Raw genomic sequence first — 17,073 nt, 5'->3', positions numbered from 1 at the left:
ATTTTTAAGAAAAACCAGATTCCAAGAGTCAAGGCTGCCCCCACTTTCCTCTCGAGCCACCCTGGATCCTCCTCTCCAGCTGGACGGGCTCTAGGCCTGCCCAGAATTTCCCCACCTTGAGTTTTCGTTCCCCACTTCCTCTGCCAGGAATATTCTCCCACCCCCATTTTTACCTATTCAAATCTCCTGTAGTCTAAATTTCATTGTCCAAATTCAATTATTGCCTCCTTCAGACAGCTACCTCTCCCCAGAATTGATCTGAGTCCCCAAAGCCTTAAGTCATGTCCTCCCTCAGTCCAAGAGTGGTAGCCAGTCTCCCCTTTCAGCAGCAACGAGGCCAGAGCTATGTCCCAGGTCCCTTCCCCCACCCCAGCTCTCCTCTTTACCTCAGCAGAGGCTTGGGTGGGCCGCTCCGAGGTGGAATGCAGGGTGCTCTGACCTCCACGTGGTGTCGTTTGGCAGGCAGTGGAGGCAGCACGGGGTCCCTGGACAGGCCAGGCTCCAGAGGAGCAAAGGGGGCAGGAGGTCGGCAACTCCTTCGGGGAGGGATAGGTGGGGCAAAAGCTGAAGGAACTAAGGTGGGGGTCTGTACTGAGGCTGGGACTGAGGCTGGTGCTGAGGCTAGTGCTGGGGCTGGGGCCAGGGCCGGGACCATGGCTGTGGCTAAAGACATGTCTGGGGTTGGTACTGGGGCCAGGTTTGGGACCATGGCTGCGGCTAGGGATAGGTCTGGGACTGGGGCTGGGGCCATGGCTGTGGCTAGTGCTGGGGCTAGGGATAGATCTGGGGCTGGGGCTGGAGTTGGGGCAGAACGAAAGACATGGCGCTTGGCAGGCACAGGCCGGGGAGGTCCCCGAGGGGCTGGGGCAGGGGCAGGCCCACGGGGTTCTTCAGAGTTAGGGGCATAGGCTCGTTGGAGGCCAGATAGGATTCGTCGGCGATGCCCAGACATCGTGACGCCCATGTGGAGGAGTTGTCCATCACTCAGGCCCCGGCAGTCAGCTGCCCACACTAGCCCGTGCTGCTCAAAGTGCCCAGCATACTGCTCCAGATGCAATGCCCGCAGCCACTCAGCCACAGGCAGCGCAGCCCCTACCTCCTCCGCCATGGCCTGGAGGGCAGTAGGGGCACTAGGAGATCAACCCGGAACCTCAGCTCATCCCCACCTACACCTAGAACCAGACACATACATACAAAGAGAGAAGCCAGAATCAGGTCAGAGGGTGGATGGGACCTCAGAAACGGGGGTTAGGGACAGAGCCAGAACCAAGGCCTTGTACCCCCTACCTCATGGTAGGAGGAGCACCAAACCTGCTAGGGAGGAGAGGGAATGGCACCAAATAATCAGGTAGAAACCACAAACTGAAAAGGAGACAGAGACACCAAAAAGGAAGAAATTATAATGACCCCTCTTTGCTTCTTTGCTTAAGTTGAGGACCATGGGATATGTGTATATACACATACACACACATGTGTGTATATATATACACACACATACACACATATGTGTATATATACACACACATACACACACATATATGTGTGTGTACATGTATATATGTTAGGTTTGCTGATCTTTTTAAAATTTTTCCTTCTTTAAAAAATTCTTTACTATAATTGATGCTCTCTGGGAAGGGGAGAGAAGGATACAGTGGAAAATATAGATACATGAAAGCAAAAGACAAAATAAAAATTTGTTTAAAAAAAAGAAAGGCAGGCAGAGGCAGAGACAGAGACAGAGACAGTGCAACAATGAGGAAGAGGCAAGACTCAAAGAGAGAAAAATAAGTATGAAGGGAGGGATATCAAGAGTAAGAGAGGGAAGGTTAAGGCAAGATCAGACAAGCACGTGACACAGAGATCAAAGCAGCCTTCCTGGAAGGCCCCCCCCCCCAGCTCCAGGAGCTCCCAACCTCCCTCTGCCAGCCCCTTTCCCCTCCCCACCCGTGCAGAAGGTGACATCTCCCTTCTACCTCCCACGGCACCATGCCTCCCCACCCCCACCCCACCCTCATTCCCAGTACCCAAAGGTCACTCCTCCCACCACTTACCTGGCTGCTGAGGATGGCTGGAGACTACACAAGAGGGCCCGCCATGGCCTCAGAGGTGGGAACTGCAGGGACAGAGGCCCAGGGAGAAAGGCTTTTGGATCGAAGGTTAGTAGAGCAGTGGGATGGCCCTGGAAGAGGTGGGTGAAGGGTCCAGGTCTGGTACTGGAGCTGGAGGAGGAATGGAGGGCAATTAAAGAGCCGAGAAAGTAGGTCAGACCAGGGACTGAACTCACGCAAAAAGAGGCGAGGAGAGACAGGAGAGGAAGCTTTGTCAGAGACCCTGAGAGATAGAGACACTGAGAGACCAAGAAACCCAAAGAGACCCAGGAGATAATCACAGTCTGTGAGCAACCCAGATCTAACTAGAATCCCTTCTACAAGGTCATCTGGCCAGGCCTTGAAGACTTTCAGCATAAGGGAAGTCCAGACCTCCAAAGGCCACCCACTCCACTTGAGGACGATCTCACTGCTGGGAAGTGTGTCATTACCTCAAGGCTATATTTCCCTTTTTTGTCACTTTTCACTGTCCCTAGATTCTACTCTCTGGGGCCAAGGAGGGCAAGAACCACTGCCTTCCCATGAGGCAGCCCTCCAAATATTGGAAGAACAAGATCATTCCCCCCATTAAATCTTCTCTTTTCATATAATATGAACTTGAGAACTTGTCCCCTCTTGGAGGCCCTCTAGCTTAAACAGCCATGCCTCAAAATGAGCACAGGCTTCCAGGTGTGGTTAGATGAGGGGAGAGGAGATGGGTACCATCACCCCTTTCTGGGCTTAAGACCCTATCAGCTTCTCTGGCTGCAGACTGAGCAATAAAGGCAGTGTCAGCACTGGGCCAACCCTGACCTCTACCTGAGACCTCACACTTGAGGGAGGCCAGTCAGAGGTGACCTGATGCCACTCAGCCTGGATGGCCCTTACAGCAAAAGGGGCCAACAGCAGCAGGAACAGAGTAAGGGCTCAGCCTGGGCTGAAGGCCTGGGGTATTGGGGAATGGCAGGGGTTCAACATTAAATGCAGCATGTGCAAAACAACATAAAAACAGACATCAACCAGAGCCACAACTAGGGTGAGGCAACCAGAGCTCTGTCCCTGGAAGCCAACACCCAGGAACTGCCTTTCCTTCCCTTCCATGGTCTCTCCAAGAAAGCCAGTCTTCCTTGGGTCCATGAAATTGCCCTCTTGACCAGACCCTGGGCCACCGTTCTCGAGGTCCCATCATCATGTCAGCCTTATCCCTGGATCTGTCTGCCCCTAACCATAAAAAGGCCATGGGGCTATTGTCTCTGGGATACAATTTACCAGACCTAACTGCACCACTGGTTGAATTGTACTCTACCCTGCCTACCTACAACTGGTTTTTTTGCTCCAGGACAAAGAACTCCTAGTTACTGCTCTGTCATCAACTATCTTAGAGAGGCACTGTGTGAAGTGGTAAGAGCAGTGCATTTAGAGACTCAGGAGACAAGGGTTCAAGTCTGACACTATCTCTTATTGGTTGTAGAAGCTTGGGCAAGTCTCTCCTCTTCTCTGGGCCTCAGTTTTTCACCATCAGTAGAAAGGGCACAATAGTGCCTCCACTATCTACCTCACAGGATTGCTGTGACCAAAAAAAACTCTTTGTAAGCCTTAAAGCGTGATAAGGAAAGTGTTCTTCCTGATCCAAGCACTCTGGGGAGCAATGTGGATCTATGCCCTTTGACCCAGCAATACCACTACTAGGTCTGTATCCCAAAAAGATCCTAAAAACAGGATACGGACCTATGAGTACAAAAATATTTATAGCAGCTTTTTTTGTGGTGGCCAAGAACTGGAAATTGAGGGGATGCCCATCAATTGGGGAATGGCTGAACAAGTTGTGGTATATGAATGTAATAGAATATTACTGTGCTGTAAGAAATGATGGGGCAGCTAGGAGGAGCAGTGAGTAGAGCACTGGCCCTCAAGTCGGGAGGACCCAAGTTCAAATCCTGCTTCAGACACTTGACACACTTACTAGCTATATGACCTTGGGCAAGTCACTTAACCCCAACTGCCCTGCCTTCCCCTCTCCCAAAAAAAAAAAAAAGAAAGAAAGAAATGATGAGCAGGCAGACTTCAGAAAAACCTGGAAAGACTTATATGAACTGATGCTGAGTGAAATGAGCAGAACCAGGAGAACATCGTACACAGTAACAACCACAGTGTTCGATGACTGACTTTGATAGACTTAGCCCTTCTCAGCAATGCAAGGACCTAAAACAATTCCAAAAGACTCATGATGGAAAATGCCATCCACAACCAGGGAAAGAACTGTGGAATCTGCATGCAGATTGAAGCTATTTTCTCTTTTTTTGTTGTTGTTTTGTTTTGTTTTTTTCTTTTTCATAGTTCCTCCCATTAGTTCTAATTCTTCTTTACAACATGTCTAATGAGAAAACATATGTGAATTTATGTAGAGCCTATAGCAGATTGCTCGCTGTCTTCGGCAGGGGGGGAGGAGAGGGAGGGGGAGAAAATTTAAAACTCAAAAGCTCATAGAAGTGAATGTTGAAAACTAAGAATAAATAAATAAATTTTAAAGTGTTTTTCATCTTATTATTAATAATATTACTAACTATACATTATAGAGGTATCTAGGTGGTGCAGTAGATAGAGTACTAGACCCAAGTTCAAATCCTGCCTCAGATACGTACTAGCTGTGTGACCCTGGGCAAGTCACTTGACCCTGTTTGCCTCAATGGGTTGTTGGGAGGATAAAATAAGAAAAAATATATGCAAAGCACTTTGCAAATCTTAAAGTACTCTATAAATGCTAGGATCAGCTCAGGCATGTTAAGTCATCCTGCTATCCTCATCATCCCAACGGCAAGGTAAGGAAAGGCAGGTCAACCAGCATTTATTAAACACCTGCTATATGCCAGGCACTGGGCTAAGGGAAAGAGATACAAAGGAAGTTTGTAAAAGACTGTCCCTGCCACTGGGGGAGAGAAAGGGCCACCAAACAGAGAGATAAGGTGGACTGGAGATATACAAAAGAGGGCACGGAGGGGAATCATCACAAACTTTAGAACAGCAGACATTTACATCAAAATAGAACCTTCCAGAGCACTTTAGAAGCCTTCCATTGGATGAGGCAGGAGCTGCAGCTATTGTCACTTTAGAGGAGAGGGCAGGAAGGGGCTTGCCCCCCCCCCCACTCACATATCTAGTGAGTGCCAAAATTCAAACCCAGCTTTTCCTGAGTCCAAGTCAATTATGCCATTATATCTATGGAAAAGAGACCCAAAAGGAAAGATCAAGATGCCATCTCTCTCGCTAAGCTGCTACTCACACACCAACTCCATCTCCCACCTCCACACATTTGCACTGGCTATGTCCCATGCCTGGAAGTTTCCCCCTCTTTAACTCTGACTGCTCCCAGCTACTCTGGCTTCCTTTAAGATTCAACTCTCACCATCTGCAAGATGCCTTCTCCCCCTCCCCTGATGTTAATCCCTTCTATCTGAGATTGCCTTCCATTTTAACAGCATTATCTTTTAGGTATATAATTATTTACATACTGTCTCCCCGCCCCCCCCTTAGATTGTAAACTCCTCGAAGGCAGGGACTGCATTTTTGCCTTTTCTTGTATCCTTAGCACAGTACCTGGGACATAGTAGGTGTTTAATAAATGTTTATTGGTTGATTGGTACATCTTTTAGGTACACAGTTATTTACACACTGTCTCCTCCATTAGATTGTAAGCTCCTTGAAGGCAGGGGTTTTCTTTTGCGCCTTTTGTATCCTCAACATTCAGCACATAATGCCTAACACATATGCACTTAATAAATGCTTATTGGTTGATTGGTGTATCTTTTAGGCATATAGTTATTTGTATACTTTCTCCCCCATTCGATTGGAAGCTCCCTGAGGGCAGGGACTGACTCTATCTTTGCCTTTCCGTTTATCCTCAACACTTAATAAATAATAAGCCCAGCGCTTAATTAGTGTTTGTTAACAGTGAGCTCCATCCACTTGTTGAGGCCTTATCCCACTTCCTCGGGCACACTGCCCTCTCCACCTGACACTGACAAGAGGTCCTCTTAGGCCCATACACCAAAGGCCCCCAATTGTGCATTGTTGTCGTTGAGTCGTGTTTGACTCTTCGTGACCCCATTTGGGGTTTTTTTGACAAAGATACTGGAGTGGGTTGCCATTTCCTTCCTTCTCTAGCTCTTTTTACAGGTGAGGAAACTGAGGCAAACAGGGTTAAGTGACTTGCCTAAGACCGCACAGCTAATAAGTGTCTGAGGCTGGGTTTGAACTCAAGTCTTCCTGACTCCAGGCCCTGAACTCTATCCACTAAGCCACCTAGCTGCATGTCTGTGCAGACACCCATTTCCATATACATACATAGCACCAGAAACCCTCCCTGAGAGAGTCTGACCTGACACCTTCCTCTTCCCCCTCCTTTCAAGCCCAGGAAATGTTGAAGAAACACATTTGCATAGAGCTTTGCATGTGTGACTCAGGTCTGTCACAACTCCTGAGTGCCTTGAACTTCTTCAAATCCCAAGCAGCCTCCCCAGCTGATCCCTCAATTCACTCCAGTTCAGGGTGTCCCCGCCCCACCCAGGCCCTAGAGGAAGGAGTCAGGCCAGCAGCAGCCTAGAGCTAGAGGGGTAGGAAGGATGCCTACATGAAGACTCATTGGAGAAGAGAAAAGGAAGTGGGCTGGAGCTCCCAGGATCATGGACTTAAACAGGAAAGGGACATCAGAAGTCATCTCGTCCAACGCCTTCATTTAAAAGATGAGGACCCTGGGACCCTAGGAAGCTAAGACCAAGGTCCCACAGTTACAAGGTCCCACAGTTAGCAGAGGTAAGATTTGAACCTGGGTTTTCTAATTCCAGAGTCGGTGTCCATTCTACTAGACCTCAGATGCCTCAGAGGCTGAGGGTCTCCCTGGCCCTTGACCCCATGGGCGCCAACCCACAGCAAATCCCAAACCATGGATCCAGGGCTTGGGAGCCGAATCTACCTGAGCTCAGGGCTTGGTGAGAACCAAGATAGGAAATACAAGAATTTCATGTCTGCCCAAGAGAATTCACACAATCGAGGCCCTTGCCCTGCCATGTATCGTACCACAAATATACACTCCAGGGCCCTCCAATGCTTATCCTCACACACACACACACACATCACAGAGCCACAACATGAGCAGCTTGTAGCTGACACCCCACAACACACATATTTCTCATACCACACAAATACTCCACCGCATACAACCTGCCACAAACCCAAACCCCAGACCTGCCCCATAAGCACCTATATGCACCCTGGGTGCATATTACATACGCTCATATTGCACCTCAACATCCCACATGCTCCTAAGCAACGGTACACAGAGTAGTGACAAATACCACAGACCCCCCAAGTCCAGTAAAGCCACAACACACAACACAGCACAAAACATACCCCAAATTAGCACACTAACGCACATAAACATACAACTATACCATAAATGCCTCTCTTCCAACTCCCCCCCCCCCCCCCCCCCCGCACATACCCCGACACAACTGTGTATTCTCTTAATGCCCACAGCCATACAACATCTCATTTGCCTCACAACTCCACCACAAATCTACCTACCACACAGAGGGACCAAGCACAAATGCTCACACCCCACCTCCTAACAAACACCAAGGTCACACCAACCATAACACATAGAGTTCACATAACCAAACACAAATTGTCATAAGACTTCCCTGCCCCCAGAACTCCACACAACAATGCCCCTCCAGCCCCTCCTCCACCTCCCCAGGTCTTCTTCTGAGCCCTACAGGTCATCCCCTACCCAGGTCCCTTGTCCCCCCTTGCTACCTGCAGGGAGTGGGGCACAGCCCCAGTTCGGGCCCCTCCACCTGCTCCAGCCCCAGATGAGGAACCAGTCTATGGGGGAGGGAGGGAAGGAGGAAGCGAAAGGCTCATTCAGCCCAGCCCAGAAAGCCTTCCCCCACCCTCAGGCCCAGCTTCCCCCTGCCAGAGTCACTGGGGAAACAGCCTTGAAGCCTGGACACAGGCTAGTTTCTGGTCATTCTACTGCACTCCCAAATACTCTCCCATCACTTCATCCTGAAATATCTAACTGTCCCCTCTGCTTTGTCACATCACCTAGAGATTTCTGCCCACCCCCATCATATCATCCAGAGGTTCCTGCCTTCTCCTTCCTGTCCATCATATTACCCAGAGATTTCTGTCTACTCCCACCTGCCACATCATCTGGAGATTTCTGCCTTCCCCTTCTTCTCAGTCACATTACCTGAAGATTTCTGTCTACCCCTATCACATAACCCTGAGATTTCTGTCTTTCTCTCATATACACATAACACCCAGAGATTTGTCTCCATTCACACTTAAGAGATTTTTGTCTCCCAAGTCATGACACAAGGAGACAACTGTCGTAAAGAAAAAAGCCCCAGACTTGGAGGAAAGCGGCCAAGATTCACTAAGTCACAAGTATTTATTAAGCACTTACTATATGCCAGGTGTTGTGTTAAGCCCTAGGCACACAAAAATAGTACAAAGATTTTACAGAGAGAGAGAGAGAGAGAGAGAGAGAGAGAGAGAGAGAGAGAGAAGAGAGAGGAAACAGAGAAGGAGGGAGGGAGGGAGAGACAGAGACAGAGACAGAGAGAGAAAGAAGAGAGAGGAAACAGAGAAGGAGGGAGGGAGGAAGGGAGGGAGAGAGAGAGAGAGAGGCTGGAAACAACCTAAATGTCCAACAATAGAAGAATAATCAAATTGTGGCCCATCAATGTAGTAGAATGCTATAATATCATCATATATGCCCTCAAGAACTCCCATACTAATAGGAGAGACAACATGAAAACAATAAATAAATAAATGTATGTATAAGATCTATACAGTCTAAGTGGAAAGTAATCTCAGAGAGAAGGTAGGATGATAATGCATGCTACTACAAAGCACGGCAGCCTCAGGTTGTGAAGGACATTGAATGCCAGGTAAGACATTTAAACTTTAGTAGGGTGGTCATCGATAGGAATGTCATTAAGTAAAGGGGTGACACTGGACAGATCTATGAACAAGGAAGATTAATATGAAGGATGAATCAGGGAAGCGGTAGAGGGGGGTAAGAGAAAGTAAAGACCTGGAAGATGGAAGATGGCAGTGGAAATAGAAGAGGAATAAAGGGATACAAGAGGGCTCAGATAGAGAAATCCCTAAAAATATGTCATATCACCCAGGCACAGATCCACCATGATTGATACACAAGGTGGCACAACCCAGTGGGGGCTCAAGACATACCTGAGAAACAGAGGAAACATGGATTGGGATACATCTCAGGCTAATACACATTATCACATAGATTCAAACACATTATTACATGCTATAATCACAGGACTTCAGATACGGAGGAACATTCCATGCTGAGATTACTGATATCTATTACACCACCCAGGAAACACAGATACCCAGCAAGCTACCAAGAGAGTACTGCTGACTCCCATCAGGCTATCAGGAGATACCTGATGCTAGCCAAGAGCACACCCTGGTGGATTCAGGAACCAGATGAATAGTTAAATGGTTGAACCCAAAGTGTAGACATCAGGGAAACAGTCTGGTTTGAAGGTCTACAGTGGAATGCCCCAGGGATCTGTGCTGGGCCCTGGGCAGTTTTACATTTTTATCAATGACTAAGATGAAGCCATAGATGGCAAGCTCATCGAATGCAGAGATGACTCAGAACTGAGAGGAAGAGCTGACATGTTGGATGAGAGAGTCAGAATCCAAAAAGTCTTAGGTACCCCTACCCTAGTTACAGCTCTTGCCAACATCCATTTTGGAATTCGTTAACGCTGAACAATGAGAGGTAAGAACATTGGGCTGAATCTAAGAAGTCGAAATTTAATAAGCTAGAGCAGAGGTGGGCAACCTGCGGCCTCAAGGCCACATGTGACCCTCTAGGTCCTCAAGTGCAGCCCTTTGACTGAATCCAAACTGGGATTTGTTCTGTGAAGTTTGGACTGAATCAAAAGGCCACACCCAAGGACCTAGAATGCCACCTGTCCCCACCCCTGAGCCAGAGAGACAGCAATTAGGGTGATGAAGAGTCTCAAGTTTATGCCTCCTTAAAAGGACTGGTCGAAGAAAATGAGAATGTTCAGCCTGGAGAAGGAAAGACTGAAGAGGGCTATGACAGCTTTCTTCAAGGATTTGAAGGGCTGTGATGAACAAAAAGGATTAGGCATGCCTGAAAAAATTGCTGTGCATTCCTTTTGATGAAAACGGGATAATTATTATTCATTTAGCATTTATATAGTGTTTTAAGGTGTGTAATGCACTTTACATATTTTACCTAATTTTATGCTCACTACTATTTAGGCACTTAATGAATATCTATTGACTGATGAATACTTAAAGGACATGAGCAATATTCAAAAGAGTAAACACAAAGTGGTTTTGGTCATTTGAAAAATGCTCAACTTCATAATTAATCAAACTAAAACAACTTTAAGGTCATATCCATCAGCTCCAAAAAAAATAGTTAAAAGCAATGAAACTCAATGCTGGCAGGGCGGTGGACAAACAGGCACACCTTGGTGGTATTCTAACCTATGTCGTCCTTTTGGGGGGCAATCTGGCAGTACTCTAAAAAAGTGGCTACAACTGTGTATCCTTTGACCCAATGACTCCACTGTTAGAAAAACACCCTGAAAAACCTTAACAAAAACAAAAATAGTACAAAGGTTTTTTACACACACACACACAGAAAGAGAAAGAGAGAAGCTGGAAACAACCTAAATGTCCAACAATAAAGGAATAATCAAATTATGGCACGTTAATGTAGTGGAATGCTATAACGTCATCAAGGCCAACAAGTATGAGAAATACAAAGTCTGGAGAGATCTCTCTGGAAGAAAGTAAAGAAAGAAGAAACTGGAGAAGAGGGCACATATGAGGTCTTGCAATACCCGAGGAAAGATGAATGAGCACTAATTAGCAAACAACAGACAAGTTGTTATATGATACTTTCTGCATTGAAATTAGTTTATTTAAGCATAAACAGTTACTAAACAAGTTTAGTTGGTTGTTCATTGAATAAGAAGTTTTTAACAAAATATTTAGTTATTTTTAGGAAAGAAAGGAGACTTGCATGTTCTGCTTGGTCCCAGAAGACAGGCCTAGGAGAAATAGGTGGAAGTTGTGGAGAAGCAGATTTAGCCTTAATGGTCAGGAAATACTTCCTAAGGCTATCCCAGAGTGGAATGGGATATCTCAGTGGGGCATGAGTTCTCCCTCAATAGAGATCTTCAAGCTGGGGTTGGATAACCACTTGCCTGTGGTTCGGCAGAAAAGATTCTCACTCAGGCCCCCACAGCCAAAGCTCCCACCAGCCGTGTGCTTTATGATGGGTATCACAGATACCCATCACACCAATAGCTATCATGACCACCAGGAGACCAAAGATAGATTTACCACTGGAAAGTACAATTAAAAGACTCCCAGACTCTGTCTTCCCGCAAGGAACTGGGCATCTGAAAGGAGACAGGTTGGCATAGGACAAGCCAAGGACATCCTGGGTACAGCCGTTTTTTCAGAAGAATCCTCGGGAGGGGGGCCAGGGCAGAAAGAGAAGGAATTTCAAGACATAAGGGAAAGGGAGGGAAGGTGCAGTTCCTTCTCCCAACCCAGTCCACAGCCAACAGAGAAAGGATAAAGATTCCACACTACAGCCCCTTGCCTGTAACAATGAGACCTGGGAGAGGAGGGACAAGGCCAGGTTTCTTATCTGTCTCTGTCCAAAAGGAGAACTCAATTGGGGCCAACACTAGGACCGGAAGGCAGATATGGGGTTCTTATCTGATCCTGCACTGAATCGTGACCTCAGAAAGGCTCTCCATCTATCAAAAGGACAAGAGGGTGGAGAGGAAGGACATTCATGGGGAACAAAAGAAGTTTAAGGACATCCCCCCCCCAAAAAAAAATCACAGGAAAAAAACCCTACCCAGGATTATTGTTTCTAAAGCCACAAAATCCTGGGCCAGGCACAGGCCTCAGTCCTTCCAGCCTGGACAATTACTGAACAATTACAGTGTCTGCTCACCAGCTTTACTGGGCTCCAGTCAGCCTCACTCTACCTTTCCTACACATGGGGCTAGTAACTTTCCTACAACTCAGGTCTTGGTTCCCCATTGTGGGTGTTTTCTTTGTTTTTAGGTAAGGTGGAACCTATTATAAAGGACTTTATTTTATTTTTTGGAGGCAATCAGGTTAAGTGACTTGCCCAGAGTCACACAGCTAGTAAGTGGCTAGGGCAGGATTTGAATTCAGGTCCTTCTAACTCCACTCCAGCTTGGCATAGTAAACACCAGCATACTTGCCCCCACCCAAGTTGGGCCCCCAACCTCTCTTCCCTGGCCTTCAGTATTTGCTCAGGTTCATCCCTCCCCATGGTACAACCAATGGGAAAGGGCCTCCTCCTCCCACCACTCTTGCCCCATCTGATAAGACTCAGCTCAAGTCTGGTCTCCTCCCGGAAGCCCTGTGGGATCCCTCCTTCCTCTGAGCCCCCATGGCCCTGAGAAGCTGTGTTAGAGCCACTCTTCACTTCTTGTGGGTTCGCTTTCACTACTAAACAAAATCTGAAGGAAGTTTACATTTTTCTTCAACAGCTCCCAAAGCAGCAGACATGGAGGCTGCCACCTAAGAAGTATGCCACATGACCCTGACAGAACCACAGCCTCTTTGAGCTGAAATGAGCCACCATCTCCATCCTTTTACAGGAATCCCTTCCATGACCTCCTGGAGAGACTCTTCTCGAAGACCTCCAGTGACAGGAAACTCACTACCTCCTACAGCCAATCCCTTCCCTCTAGGGACAGCTCTGATTTCTCACTGATGTGATGAGCTCTAATTAACGTTAAGGGATGGTTCTCTGGGAGGGGTCACGAGGAGAAATTTAATTCATTTTTGATATGAAAACAAAAAATGTCAATAAAACATTTTTTCTAAAGTTCTAATTGACGTGAAAGTTGCCTTCCTGTAAGGTTCCCTTCTCTCTGAACCTCCTAGACCTGCCCAGTCTTAGCCCCTTTGCCCCTTTATCATTTCTTCTACCATCTGAGAGATGAAACTCTCGGTAAGGCAGACCAGGAATTTCTTGGTTATCGTTTTTAAGCAAAGAAAGCAGATGTGTGAAGAGCTGAATTCTCTCTGTGCTTCTTTACTGTGTTCAAATATCTAAAGGATATTTGCTAGATTTGATATATCCTGCTACCACAGGAGGGAGGAATCAGACATGCTCTGTGTGGCCTCAGAAGGAAGAACTGTGAGCAAAAGAAGGACTCTCAGAGAAGCAGGTTTCCACTGGCTGTAATGGCTGTAGTATGAAGAAAACATCATAACAATTAATACTGTGCAAAAGTGGATGGGATTGCCTTGGAAGCTAGTGACTCTCCGTCACTAGAGTGTGTCCTAGATCCCCTATGATGTGTCTTCCAGCTTCTAAATTCCAGGGCATCCTGACTCTGTGCTGACTGTGACTGGCCTCATGATGGGGAACTAACCACCTATCTCCTCCATCTGGCTGGGTGGTATGTAGTTTACTACCACAATATTGCTTCACTTTCACCCTCCCTCTCTTCTTTCAATAATCATTTTTTGATCCTCATCCAAATCCTCTTCCACATCTTCCCACTACCTGGTTCACAGATTTCATCAAATGAATGTATGTCCCAAAGTCATATCCAACTCGTGAATCCCATCCTACCAAGGTTTGGTGATTCCTCTGAGGTAAAATTTGGTTCGTCCCACTGTAAGCTCTCCATTTCTTCCTTTTTATAGCTTAGAGATAGAAAGGGCCTTGGAAATCATATAGCTCACAAAATACAACCCCTTTACTTTATGGAGGAGAGAACAGAAACCCAGAGATGGGACTTTCCCCAAGGTCACAAAGTCGATAAAGATCATAGCTGGACTTGAACGAAGGTGACCAGATCATAAATCTAGGGCTGAAAGGATCAAAGGCTCATATGCCCAGACCTCAGAGGCCATCTAATCTAACCCCCTCATTTCACAGATGAAGAAACTGAGACACAGTTAAGCAATTTGTCCAAGGACACACAACTAGTAAGAGTCAGAAACCAATTCTCCACTGTACTTTACCTCCTATGCACATTGGTGTAAAGGTAAATGAAGCTACAAGTATCACTACCTCTTCTACCTGTGATCTCTGATAGACTAGTGATCTTCCCCAATGAAAATCTTTTTTTTCTATCTCATCTTTCCAGAGCATCTGAATTTAGTTATATCTGGGCATCTCCTTCTTCTCCTTCCACTTTTAGATTTTTGGGGGGCTGGGTTGTCCAGACTTGTGAATATATTGGGGGGGGGACTCCCAGTGTGGATCCGCAACTCTTTTGTAACTCATAATCTTCAAATTGCCTGGGTACACCAAGAGGTTAACTGATTTGCCTATGGTCACATAGCTAGTATATATGCCAGCAATGTGACTTGAATCCAAGCCTTCCTGGCTTCTTCTTTATAACCCACTGCTGACTCTCAATTATCAGCATTAATTATCATAATATTTAAATATGTCAAGGACCCATGATTTTTTCAGTGTTGCTGCTCAATTCAATAAGCAATAATTAAGCACCTAATGTGGAAAGAAAAAATAGAAACAGTCCTCATCTCAAGGACTGGGGAGAAAGAGTACCTACACAAAGAAGTGACTCCAAGAGACAAAGTGGGGTAGGAGCTGAACCACAAACAACTTGGAAGGTTAGGAAAGGCCCAGTGCAGAAGAGCCTTCCAGGCTTATATAAAGAAAAGGAGATGGGAAAGGAATGGCAAGTGTGGATGATGTGTAATGTTCCATACCCATAGTCCCCCACCTCTGTAAAGATGGGAGGGAGGTACATTTTTTTTCCAAGGAAAAGAACGGCCAACTTTCTTGGTCATTGTAATTACATACGCTTCGCTTTCTTTTTCTGTTCTTTCCTTAACAGATGGTTCTTAATATGGAGCAGTAGCCAAAAAAAAGTCTATACCCTGGGGGCCAAATTTCTGGAGATGAGCACCTCAGCTCTGAGTGGGGCTGGTTTCCAGATGATAGATACACTGTCCAATGCTGGCCCTGTACTTTTTTTGGAAATTTATAACCTTTGGAATTTAGACTCATAGTCAGAGAATCCAGAGCTGGGAGCTCATAGAACCTTGGGATTACAGAAGAACAAACTTTGGAAGCTCTATGAGCTTCCATCTTGGTGGGGTCTGCCAAAGTTTGGCTTTGCCAACAGCACAGCCTTAGAGGATGCAGGGTCATCTCCCTTTAACGAGGAGATACTTGTGAAGGCCCCACATGAAAAGTGGGCCAAAATGAGCACTAACCAATCAAAACTGATTCCAAAGGCCATGCTATTTGAGCCTCTGTCAAGGCAGGATGGTGTAAAAAAGGGTGTTGGATTAGGAATCTGGAAACTGGCTCTGCCACTGACTGTTGGGCAGCCTTGGGCAAGGCTCTTTTCTCTCTGGACCTTAGTCTCCTCCTCTATAGAATGAAGGGTTTGCCTTAAGAACTTGGATGAATGCAGTGGCCCACCATGAGTCCAGAGGAGTGATAACGAAGCAGGCTGTCCACCTCCTGTCAGAGACATGATGATCAGGGGCCAGAATGAGAGATCTGGGGGCATGGACAATATGGGAATTTGTTTGGCTCGACGATGAAGACTCTGCAGATTTGTTACGAGGATTTTATTCTTATTTATTTTCATTAAGGGAGAGGAGTTAGGAAGGAAAAAATAAATGCACACTCATTTTTCAAAAAAATTTTTAAAGTTGAAAAACTAAACAAAAAGGGGAGGAGTTGGCAATCTTGGCCACAAAGGACAGATGAGGAAGCACATTTCCTTCTTCTCAGGATCAAGATGGGGGATTACTGATGCAGAAGGTTGCGTGCCATGTCAAAAGCAGTTGCCTCTTGGCTGGTTTGGCATAATTTTTTTCCAACTTACAAAGTAAGGTTTAAGGTTGTATTATTTCAAGAACTATCACATAAAAAGAAAAGACAGCAACAAAACTTCAAAAAGAACAAGGAAACTGGACTAAATGGCCTACAATGATAATAAATGTAATAATAATAATAATTATACAGTTCCATCACTTAACCAGAAAACTTCAACTCTAACAACAACTAAGCTGGCAGTCAGGACTCCAATGGAGCTCTCTTGACTAAAGGGACTGGGGCATTGTGGCACAGTGCCTTGGCTCTGGAGTTAAGAGAACAGGGGTTCAATTCCTGCCTCTGACATTCACCACTTATCTGACCTAGATTGAGTCACTTCATTTCCCTGGGTCTCAGTTTCCTTTTCTGTAAAATGTGGAGGTTGGATTAGGTGCCTCCCCCCAGGTCCATTCTCTCTCTAGGTCTATGATTCTGTATCCTAGGGCCTGCTCAAAGGAGACTTGCATTTTAACAGGTCTTCGTCCTAATGATCAGAGTTGTCCCCCAACAGGAGAAAATTCCCTGGTGGTTCGCAAGCCAAAGTTGGACGGGATCTTGTAAATTGGATACCTGCTCAGATAGAGCTTCCAGTTCCAAGATTCTCTGGTTATAAGTCTATAAGTTCCAAAGGTTTTAAATTCGTCTTGTTCAGTCGTGTCTTACTCTTTGTGACCCCATTTGGGGTTCTCTTTGCAAAGATACTATAGTGGTTTACCATTTCCTTCTCCAGCTCATTTTACAGACAAGGAATTGAGGCAGATGGGACTAAGTGACTTGCCCAGAGTCATATGGCTAGTAAGTATCTGAGGCTATATTTGAACTCAGGTCTTCCTGACTCCAGCCTGGCACTCTATCCACTGAACCACCTAGCAGCAAAGTTCTATGGTTCTATAATCCCAAAGCCGTAACTCCAAGATTCTCTGGCTATGAATCTAAATTCCAAAGTTTCTAAACTCCCTAATTCTATAATCCAAGGTTCTATGAGCTCCAAGGTTCTATGAGCTCCCAGCTCTAAGGTTCTCTGACTAT

General features: G+C 46.1%; 1 protein-coding gene across 1 annotated transcript in view; it reads right to left on the bottom strand.

Annotated features, from left to right (window-relative positions):
• Positions 1-17,073, bottom strand: part of ARAP1 (ArfGAP with RhoGAP domain, ankyrin repeat and PH domain 1) — a 108,374-nt gene that overhangs the window by 69,222 nt on the left and 22,079 nt on the right. Inside the window, 2 exon segments of the mRNA XM_036744554.1 lie at positions 387-1,172; positions 2,052-2,219. Of these exon segments, the coding sequence (XP_036600449.1) occupies positions 387-1,108 (722 nt within the window). The 5' untranslated portion in view covers positions 1,109-1,172; positions 2,052-2,219.

The sequence above is a fragment of the Trichosurus vulpecula genome, chromosome 2 (genome assembly GCF_011100635.1).
Source record: "Trichosurus vulpecula isolate mTriVul1 chromosome 2, mTriVul1.pri, whole genome shotgun sequence".
Lineage (NCBI taxonomy): Eukaryota > Metazoa > Chordata > Mammalia > Diprotodontia > Phalangeridae > Trichosurus > Trichosurus vulpecula.
The sequence above is the reverse complement of the archived record's forward strand: the minus strand, read 5'-3'. Positions and strand labels throughout refer to the sequence as shown.